The sequence below is a fragment of the Plasmodium sp. gorilla clade G2 genome (genome assembly GCF_900097015.1).
Source record: "Plasmodium sp. gorilla clade G2 genome assembly, chromosome: 14".
Classification (NCBI taxonomy): domain Eukaryota; phylum Apicomplexa; class Aconoidasida; order Haemosporida; family Plasmodiidae; genus Plasmodium; species Plasmodium adleri (nom. inval.).
Window position 1 is genome coordinate 1 of NC_041706.1, and position 12,288 is coordinate 12,288.

At 14.9% G+C, this 12,288-nt stretch overlaps 4 protein-coding genes across 4 annotated transcripts; all 4 read right to left on the minus strand.

Moving 5' to 3' along the window:
• Nucleotides 1-55: 55 nt before the first annotated feature.
• PADL01_1400100 (Plasmodium exported protein (PHISTa), unknown function) lies at nt 56-399 on the minus strand (the record flags this gene model as incomplete). The annotated part of the gene is made up of 2 exons (XM_028684268.1): nt 56-127; nt 262-399. The coding sequence occupies 2 exons, from the start codon at nt 397-399 to the stop codon at nt 56-58; spliced, it is 210 nt and encodes a 69-aa protein (XP_028540363.1).
• A 2,620-nt stretch (nt 400-3,019) lies between these two features.
• On the minus strand, nt 3,020-4,015 carry PADL01_1400200 (Plasmodium exported protein (PHIST), unknown function; the record flags this gene model as incomplete). The annotated part of the gene is made up of 2 exons (XM_028684269.1): nt 3,020-3,760; nt 3,878-4,015. The coding sequence occupies 2 exons, from the start codon at nt 4,013-4,015 to the stop codon at nt 3,020-3,022; spliced, it is 879 nt and encodes a 292-aa protein (XP_028540364.1).
• A 2,894-nt stretch (nt 4,016-6,909) lies between these two features.
• Nucleotides 6,910-7,634, minus strand: PADL01_1400300 (stevor PIR protein, putative; the record flags this gene model as incomplete). The annotated part of the gene is made up of 2 exons (XM_028684271.1): nt 6,910-7,383; nt 7,566-7,634. The coding sequence occupies 2 exons, from the start codon at nt 7,632-7,634 to the stop codon at nt 6,910-6,912; spliced, it is 543 nt and encodes a 180-aa protein (XP_028540365.1).
• Nucleotides 7,635-10,782: 3,148 nt separating this feature from the next.
• Nucleotides 10,783-11,592, minus strand: PADL01_1400400 (Plasmodium exported protein (hyp15), unknown function; the record flags this gene model as incomplete). The annotated part of the gene is made up of 2 exons (XM_028684272.1): nt 10,783-11,418; nt 11,527-11,592. 2 exons carry the CDS (start codon nt 11,590-11,592, stop codon nt 10,783-10,785), a joined length of 702 nt encoding a protein of 233 aa, XP_028540366.1.
• Between the last annotated feature and the right edge of the window lie 696 nt (nt 11,593-12,288).

The window sequence follows — 12,288 nt, forward strand, 5'->3', positions numbered from 1 at the left end:
AAAGAGAGAGATTTTCTGCTTTAAATTTTTTCTCTTTTTGACTCCTCATTTTTTTCTACTTGCCTAAATTTCTTTTATATACATTACAATTTTTAGATATTTCTAAACTGCTATTTTCTAAAGAATTCTGTAAAAAAAAATATATATATATATATATATTATATAATATATATGTACATATAATATAATAGGTATGTTATGGTAATTTATATTTATAAAACAAATAAATAATGATGGACAAAAATTATATCATCAACTTACATTTAGAAAAACATAATAAAATCCAATTATATATAAACTTAAGCAAAGTAATTTAAAAGAAATATAACGTAATATTCCTTTTTGGTTTTCATCAAAACGATAAAAAGGAAAAATAGAAAACCTTTTTTTACTTGTCATATTAATAAATTAATTATTTTTTTTTTTTATTATTATTATAAAAAGATTCGAATTATAACAAATAAAAATATATATTTATTTCATATATTACGATAATAAAAATAATTGAATTAAAAAATACAGTATGCTATATTATATATATAATATATTTTTTTATTGTATTCATGTTTTTTTACAATTTATTTTGAAATATAGGAAATAAATAAACGAATAAAATAATTAATTTAATAAAAAAAAATACTAATTTATTTATATATATTTAAAAAAAAATATAAATTTTAAATAATTCCATTAATCAAAGTTTCATAATAATAATAATATTTAATAATTTGTATTTTATTTATTATAAAAAATTCATAAAATTACTCGATATTAAAACATTCATTCTAATTTGATATAAAATATGACAAAAATACAAAACAATATTTGCATGCATATTTTCTAATATGCTTTATTATAAATATATTTATATTTTATATTTTTAAAATATACATATATATTTCAATTAAATCTTATATATTAACATTTTTTAATTTTGAGACATTTACTAAAATATCAATCTACAATTTTATTTAGGACCGTTTTTATAACATTTATTAAAGTTTTAATGTTATATTATGTATATCGATTTCATTTATTATTATTATTGTTTTATTTATATATATATATTTTATTTATTTTTACATCTAAATATTTCTTTTAAACATAAAATTATACACTTTATATATTTTTAAATAAATATCTATATATATATTAGTAAAGATTAATTTTTTATTTTTTTAAAGACAATTATTGTTATAAAAATAACTTTGAATATATATGTATTTTAAATATCACAAAATAATTTTTTAAATCCTTTTTTAAAAGAAATATTACAAAAAATAATAAATTACGAATAAGTATAAAATAATTTAACATAATTGATAAAATTGTATACTAAAATCAAATGTATAATAAAGAATACATTTAAAATATTTTTGTTTTATTCCATATATATGATATATAATGTACAATAAAATTTATATTTATAACAAATTAAAATTTTTTTTTTTTCAATCTAACAAATAAAAAAAAAAATGTATATATATAATGTAAAAAACAAAAACACACAACAATAGATAAAATAAAAAAAAAGCCACATAATTAATATATATATTTAATTAAATAATATATATATATTACAATTGAGAAAATTATTTATAACTATATTTAATATGATCTTAAAACAAAAAGTACGAATACATATTTATACAAAAGTATATTATAAATAAATACAAATCAATTTTTAATATAAATATATAGACAAATGAATAATATTTTTTTAAAATACCTTATAATAATAGAAATAATAAATTTTATAAAAATAAATTTATAAAGATATTTTTTATTTATTCTGATATATTTATTAATCCAGAATGTGTATTTAAAAATAATTATTATCAAATTAGAAATAATTAATAAGAAAAGTAAAATATAATAAAGGAAATAAATAAATTTAATTATTTTATAATAAAATATTATATAAAAAACATAGGTTTATTCATTATATATAAATCATATATTTTCTGTAAATTCTTATCATTATTCATAAAATATATTACATATTCTTTTACATATATTACCATAATCTGGTCATGCAGAAGAAATAAATAAAACGTTAACGTATTATAATATATATATTCATAAATGTATTTAAGTTCATTTAATATAAGAAACATTAATATAAATATAATAAGAATTAAGAATTATTATATAGACTTATCTATATTTTTATTATATTATACATTTGATTAACCTATGCTATATAACTAAAAATAGAGACATCAAATAAAATAATATCTAATAATTACACAAACAAACAAAACATAATAAAGATAGTATGTGATGATATCAACACAATATATATTACAATTGAAAAATATATAATTCATAGAAATCTTTTATTGAACAAATATAATTAAAAAAAACCCTACGCACATTACATATTTCTATAAAAAAAAATGAGATATATATATTTTTTTCCTCTTTCATTCCTTAAATTATTTATTTTATTTTTATTTTTTTTCACTTATATATAATATTTCATATTATATATAATCGTTCTATATTTATATGTGTTTACATACTTGTGTACTTTCTTACTTTATTCATATGTCTTATAAACAATTCTTATTTATATTATGTTTTTATTATTGATTTATTATTTTAAAATATATATATATATACCTAAATTTGTATATATAATTCTTTTTTATGTAGTATTTTCCTATACACATATATATATAAAGTATTATTTTTTCGTATTAATATATATATGTGATAATATATAAAGTAAATAATTTAATAAAAATAAGTTTTTTCTTTTTTTTTTTTTTTTTTTTTTTGTATTACACACTATTTGTAAAATTTATTTTACTTTTTTATATATTAATATTTATTATAATAAACAACGTACAAAAAAAAAAAAAAAAAAATCATTTTATAATAATACAAAGATATATAAATGATATAATATAAATATCTATATGTAATAAAAAAATTATTTTATATAATTCAATAGATTTAAAACAACTTTACTTATTAATGGTATATAAATATAATATAAATAAAAGATATATTTTTATCGACGAATTTTATTTGTTTCCCGTGTATAACGTTCTTGTTCAACATGAGCTAATAGTGCCTCTTGGTGATATTCATATAACTCTTTTTTTAATGTTTTGAAATGTTCTAAGAATGAATAAATAAATTTTAATATATCATCAAGTGTATGTTTATTATTAATTAACGTATAAAAATGTTTAGTGTATTCTCCCTCTTCAGTTGCTACTGCTGCAAAAACTTTTGTAGTATGTTCTGTCAATCTATAGTAATATACAGAATCAATAACTGTATCATACGAATCAACAAAGTCATCATCTAAATACTTCTGTATTGATTTCTTTAACTTTTTATATACATTATCCAAACCTTCTTTTGCAATACCACATGTGTGAGTCCATATATTTCTAAGATCTTCTTTGGGTGGGCATTCTTTTAATGAATTTAATACATCAAATAATTCCTTTTCTGTTAAATTTTTTGATAAATTATTATAATTTATATTATTCAAAGAACTATTACTTTTATTTTGCACATTATTATTCTTCATATCATTGTTAGTACCATCTTTATTTTCCTCTACTTTTTCTTCATTACTTTTAATATTTCCATTAGATTTTGTTTTATTTATATCTTCATTGTTAACTTTTAAATTTCTTTTCCTTTGTGGACCGTTATTATTTTTTTCTGCTTCACCTAAATTTCGTTCATATACATTGCTAATATTAACAATTTGTAAGCCCTTGTTTTCTAACGATGTCTACATAAAAAAAAAAATTATAAAACATACATACATATAACATATATTCTATAGTAAATTAAATTTATATAAAAAAATAATTAATTATAATAATAAATAACATTCATATCAACTTACATTTAGAAAAACATAGTAAAATCCAATTACATATAAACTTAAGCAAATGAGTTTAAAAGAAATATAACGTAATGTTCCTTTTTGGTTCTCATTTTCACTATTCAACGAAATAATTGTACAATTTTTTTTACTCTCCATCTTAATAACTTTACTATTTTTTTGATTAATATATAAAGGATGCAATTATGTTAAATAGTAATATTTATATGTATTAAATAAAAAAAAACAAAAAAAATAATTATATTTATAAAGAATCTATGATATAATACAATATGAACATATAAATAGGTATATGTTTCTAATTTTATTCTAAATAATTGATAATATATTATATAGTATAAAATTATCAAAATATATATATCATATTACACTTGTTTAATTTAAAGTAATAAATATATATTTGTCAAATGCTAATACTATATTAAAATATAGAAAATATAAATAAAATATATTTATATATGTGTACATATACTAGGTTTTATAAATATTAAATATTATTGTATATCTATTAATAAAATAAAATAAATTAAAATAAATTAAATTAAAATAAATTAAAATTAAATTAAATTAAATTAAATTAAAATAAAATTAAATTAAATTAATTGAATTTTATTAAATATCAACTGTTGTTTTATTTTATTTAATTATTGTATTTTGGGTTATTATAAAAGTACATTTTGTATAAAATTTATTATAAACAGTAAAAAAATACGGATAATAACTATCTATGTATTGTAAATTTCCCACTTTTACTATTATAAATATTACTTTGATTTTATATCTATATATATTATACATTGTTATATATATATATATATATATATATATAACACAAAATATGCATTTAAATGGATCAGTTCAACTCAACAATATATATAACTGATAAAATATTGAAATTTACCAAAAATTTATAACTCTTTAATTTCCATTTTACAATTTTTTTCTCCTTTTTTTTTAATACATTTTAATTTATTAATATTTAGAGGATATATTGAGGGTTTTATAATTATTATAAAATTTATACGATTAGGCACAAAAAGGATATAATATAAATATTTCTATGATAATAAAAATTATAATTATCATTTTATATATATATTTCCCATTTTAGAACACTAACTGACCTAAAATATTTTTTTTTACACTATTTTTATATTATAAATGTGTTGATATATAAATATTTATATATTAACCATATTTTTATGATTATTCTATAATAATAATAAATTATATAAAATATATTTTCATTAATATATTTCCACGAATAATTTAATATATTTTGTGTTTTAATTAAAGTGGAAAAAAAAAAAAAATTAATAAATAATAAATAGGAACGAAAAAAAAATAATTAATAAAATTTTTAAAAACTATAATATAACAAAACATTTCCACATTTTTTTATAATTTTAATAATCAATTTGTAATTAAATTTAATTTTATATCATACCATAAATTATAATTATAATTTTATTTTATGCATATTAATGACAAGTAACACTGTACTTAATAACAACTTTTTTTTTTTTTTTTTTTGTTATTGTTGTAGATTATATATAATGTGTAATGTAATAATTGTTAAAGATATACATTACATATATTATAACTGTTTAATATATATATATATATATATATATATATATATATATATATATATATATGTATTTTACATATTCCAATAAAAACCTTGTATCATTGAAACTACATAAAATAATTAACAACAATCATTTTGTATCACAATATATGATATGAAAATATTAATAAACTCATAGTAAATATATTTTTTAATAATTTCATTATGTATTTTTTTGTTCTAAAATTCTTTGTATGTTATATATGCCTCTCTAATTTATATAAGTTCTTACTAAAGTTAATATTAATATTATTTTCGTTTTATACAAAAATGCTAGTGGTTTTTTAAAGGATTCATTAATTATTAAAGTACTAAATCATATAATTATGAACAAAAATATTTATATTTTTTATTACAAGAAAACAAGAACGCATAAGAACAAAAAAAAAAAAAAAAAAAAAAAAACAAAGGACAAAAGGATAAATCATACATATTATTAGATTTTATACTTTATAGTTTCCGTTAGTATTGTATCTTATAAAAATATATTTCTTTTTCATGATATATATTATTATATATATATACTTTATTTATAAAAAATATGTATATATTTTTATTATATATTAATTGCATTATTATATGTTCTAAAACTATACTTGTATTTATATTTTTTTATAATAATATTATATTAATAGCTATTATGTATATATATTAAACATGTATTACACCACATTATATATACTATAAAAATACAAGAAGTAATACATTTTTATTTAATACATATTTTCAATACCTCTAAAAAAAAAATTTTTAAATATTTCTAAAAATGAAGGTAATTCCCATAATGATAATAATAGTACATATTAGTATAAAACAAAAACTAAAAAAATAACAAGGAAAATAGAGAACATATATAAATAGTGTTATATTAACATGAATTTGATGATACTATATATTGTGCTTATTTTTATAAAATATATTTTTTAATAATATATGCAATAAATAACCGATAGATCCATGTTCTAAACCAATAGCAACCTAGATACTATTAAATACGAATTTTCAAATTATTCATGGACACACTCGAATAATTATATATATATATATATATATATATATTATAATATAGTATTATACAACATATATAAATAACGTATATAAATGAGAAAGTCTTAATATACATGTAAAATGTTATTTTTGTTTTCCAATGTTTTCTGTTGTATATTTATAATGTTAAATCCTGAATTTTTTTTTATTAATTAATTTACGTTCTTTTATTTTATTTATATGAACACATTAATTTTAGTATGTGTTTATAAAATACCATATACATTGTATTAAAAAAAATTATATGTATGTATTATATAATAAAGGTATATATGTACTTATACCATTTATAATATTATATATAATAGTTTATAATATATATATAAATATAAAATAATATTATTCATATACAAATTTATTTTTCTATATTTCTTTTATTTTTGCAAGACATACAACAAATGTGAAAATGAAAAGTAATTATTAAACCTATATATAAAAGGATATTCAAAAATTTTTTTTTCCGACATTTATATTTATCATTTGATTTATCTGAATTATTTTGAGAATGCATTTCTGAATTTTTGAAGGAACGATTAGGTCTATTTGATTTTGATTCATTTTCTTTTTCATATTTTTTTAAATGTGGTGTTCCAACTTTTCCCTTTTCTTTTACATGTGGTATATTTTGTTTTGTTTTTGTCTTATCATATGGATATTTGTCCTTCTTGTATTTTCCTTCATTGGGGTTTCCGTATTCTCTTAATTTGCTATTTTTATGTCTATTATTTGTTATAAATCCATTTGATAATTCTCCTAAGCATCTAAAATTCATTGGCCATAACACCATGTTTTTATAATTTATATATTTATATAATCCATCACAGTCATTCTAAAAATAGAGAAAGAAAAATATATTAAAAAAATAATAAATAAAGAATCAAATTATATTAATTCAATATAACTTATATTATAATTAAAAATAGAAACGTTGAATAAAAATATAAAAATGTATTATAACAAAATTTAGTTTTATATTGTACACATGTATATAATTTTCATCTTAATTTTTACATTATAACTTAACGTTAATGATACTAATATAATTGAAAATATAATTAATTTAATATTATAAAATATCATTTTTAATATATACGCTATTATATTTATAGATATAATAATATATGTGTATGTTTTTGTAAGCTATAAGGGGAAATTTTATTTTAAAAAAATATATATATATTATTAATAACATTCATTTTGTTATGAAATAATTTTTTTATATATATAATAATCTTTCTAATAGCATATTTATATTCTCCAAATTTTAATATAAATATATTTTTTTCTTAACTTCTTTTATTGCTTTTTTTTTTTTCTGTTATATCAAATAATAATATACTTTTTTAAAACTTGTGTAAATTTTATATGAATATAAAATTATTTTTTAAAAATATTATTAAAATTATGTTAATGTCAATCCTAATGTAAATTATAGTATATGTGTAATATATATATATATTTTTATATGACTAAATTATCATGTTTATATTTATAAATGAAATACATATTTAATAAAATTAATATAAAAAATTAATACATTTTAATTAAAAGTAAATATTGAAATAAATAATTAATATTTTTCTTTTTTTTTTTTTTTTTTTTTTTTACAAAACAATAAATTATGTTTTCGTGATGTAACTATTTCACATTGTTCATATGCATATATGTGAATTATACATTCTAGTATTTAATTACATATATACTATACAATTGAGTGTTAAAAAATTATGAAACGTTAAAATTTAAATACAATATAATACCTTTGTATTTACATAAATGCACTTTTTGTGTTATTATTAAATTATATTATATATTTATTAAATAATCAAATAAATTTTAAAATAAAAATATATATATATATTATCTAATGGATATTAAGAAATTATCCCATTTACAATATATTTAATTATATTAATATATGATATATATTTTATGGACTTTCATAGAAATAATATATTAATGTATTATTATAATATTAAAATTGTGTGTTAATTTATATTGATTTAAAATATAATGCATAATTTTGTAAAATTAGATAATAAAAAAAAATGTATATATATAATTAATTATTTTTTTCATTTCTATTATAATACATATATGTATATATATATTTTTTTTATGACTTTTTATATATAACATTTATATAATATTTATTATTCCTTTGCATATAGGTAGAATTAAGAAATAATTATTTTAACTTAAAAGATATATATATATTATTTCCATATGAAATTAAAATATTTATAATATTTTTATATAGTATTATCTAAATATTTCTTTTTTTATTTTATAATATTTTATGAAATTATTCAGTTACGTAATATTATTAAAATGAACTAAAATATACTAGTTAATTGTTTTTATAATATAATATATAATTAGTGCATAAAATGTTCAAATAAATTATATTTTTTATATGTATCTTATTATATAAAATAATATAACATATTAAAAAAAATACTTCTTTTACTTTAAAAAAAAAAATCAGATTATTTATTTATCCTACAATTTTATACATACACACACATGTATATAATCTATAAAATATTAAAAATTAGAAATATAAAAATAAATATATAAATAAAAGAAAAAAAAATATATTTTAATAATATAATTTTATTACTCTTTTTTTTTTTTGAAATAAATAAATGAATATATATATTTCGTATAGTAATTATAAATACTTTCAACATACAATTATCTCCTACATCCTCATTCTTATTGTTCTTATATATAAATAGAGAGAGATATTTATATTTATTTATAATAATATTATTAAGGTTAAATTTTTCTGTGTATTTGTTATAATTTTAAATATTTTAGAATTAATAAAAAAAAAAAAAATATACAAATATATAATATATATTTTTTTTTCTATTAAATTAAATATGATATAAAATATAAATTTGTCGAAAATAATAAAATATCTTTCCCCCTTAGCTATTTCTACTGTGTTTCTTTTAATAATATATATAGTGCTACAAATAATAATATAGTTCTATAATTATATATATATATATATATAAATATTTTTTTTTTTTTTTCTTTTTTTGTTACGACATATTTATGTATCATGAAACACCAAGTAGAAAGAGAATTATTATAAATTCAATACATTTTTTTAGTTAAAAAAAGAGAAACAGCACAAAAATAAGAATCTATATTATAATGATATGTCACAACAGCTTAGAAAATATAATTATATGAAATGTTAAGAAATATAAAAGAAATACCACTACAAAATGAATTAATAAATTTTCGGTACCAATCACTTAGTGTGGGAAAAGATATGACTCAAAAATTAAAGAATTAAAAAGTATCATGCATCCATTTTTATATAAATATCAAATTATATATATATAAAAAAGGAATTCCTCTCTTGTTGATACATGATATGGGTGTCTAAAAGATAAAGTCAAAATTGTTTGATATAAAAATTACATACACCAATGAATTTAACATGTTAATAATTCAAGAACATATATTGGATAATATAAAAAAATCATATATATTCCTGCATTGTAACTTTTGAATAAATTAAATAAAAATTACGGAAGTTATATGAAAAGATTTTTCAACATATTTTACATAATCCTAAATTGTATACTAATTTTTTTTCTCAATTAAATTATATATATTATTTATATTAGGAACAAATGGAATTTATTTTTTCTATTATTATTATTAATATACATATATAAGTATATATCTTTATATATATGTACTTATTTACACTTAATTTCATAATAATATATATACTCATTTGATAATATATATATATTTTAATTATCATAAAAATAGATTTTATATATATATATTCCTATTTCTTATACAAATATAAATAATTCAAGAACATTATAAAATAGATTTATTATTAATATTATTTATTTATATAAATAGAAATACTTATTAATTTTAATAGTTATGCTTGTTTACCTAATTAATTTTTAATATATTTTATTATATATATGTGATAAAAACAAAAAAAAAATTAATAAAAAAAGAATAGAAAAGAAAAATACATATATTAATGTCATATATAGAATAATAGAATCATATATATATATATATATATATATTAAAATTCCTTTACCCTAAATTTTTTAATAAACATAAAATATATTAAATAAATGAAAAAATAATATATTAATTATTAATTTGTTTCTATCATAAAAAGAATATCTATATATAGTATACACAAAAAAAAAGAAATATTTTGTATCCTAAATTATTCCTCATGTGTTTCGTAATACATATCTTTATGCGACCATAACCATGTAACAAGTAACCAAACCATAATAATTACTAATATTATTAATAATGTAATAATTCCTAAAATACCTAAACATGCATTAAATAATATAAAAACAGTTGAAAGTATAGATGGACATGTACATAAAACAATATATCCTATAACCAGTATAATTTCACAAATTATAGCACTTTGTCCCAAAACTGTAATCATTCCTGAAATAACTTTCCAAAATTTATTTTTTTTAAAAATCATTTTATACAATTTATTCTTAAATTTAGTCATCCTACTAGTTCTTTTAAACATAGGATTTGATGAAGATCTTACATTACATTCCTTCATCATATTATTTTCATAATAACCACATTCTTCTATTTTAACCAATTCAATTATGTCTTCAATATTCTCATGATATAATACATTTTCTGAATATTGTTCATCACTTTTTCCTTTATCCAAATGGTTTTTTTCTTTTTCTTTATCATATATTTGAAATTTCTCATATATATTATCATTTTTTGACGAATAATTATATACTGGCTCTTTTGTCGCACATTTTACCCTTGATGTGTTTTTATTATCATGTGTATATAAATTTTCTTTATGGATATTCTAAAAAAAAAAAAAAATAATAAATCAATAATAATAATAATAAATATATAATATGAAATCCTTTTGTTTCAATTATTTTTCTTTTTTATGTTTATCTTTTTATATTACCTCTTTTTCTGCACGTAATACACTTAATATAACAATAAATAAAAAAATAATGGAACAAAAATTCATTCTTGCATTATATTTTTCATAATATATTTATGTAATAATATAAACTGTCATTTTATTAAAAACTAAAATATTCAAACTTAACAAATTTTATAAATATATACTTTTATAGAACATAACATTATACTATTATAAATTATAGTCTTCACAAAAAAAAAAAAAAAAAAAAATTATATCATTTAATTTATTAATAAAACATTTGCTCATTTATAAATATTATAATTTATTTATTATAAATTTATATATATATATTATTTAGTATATATTAATATAATAGAAAAATATATTTAATTCATATAAAATAGTAATCATTGTTACTATTATAATAAGGCTCTTTTCAGTTTAATTCTAATTATAAGAAAAATACTTAGAACTAACCGACATTTCTATTATTATATTTTTATTTATATATTAAATAGAAAGAAATAAATTATATTAATATAAAATGTTATAATTATATTATTATACATTTAATTATTAAATATTATAATAATAAAATAAATATATCATTAATTTTTATAAGAAAATATCTATTTTATGTTATAACAAAAACAATAAAAATGTATATATATATATATATATATATATATATATTATGTATTATGAAATATACAATATAAATTAAATATACATATAGACTTAGTATGAACTCATTTAAATCTAAAATAATTAGAATTATCTAGTATATTAAACAAAAAC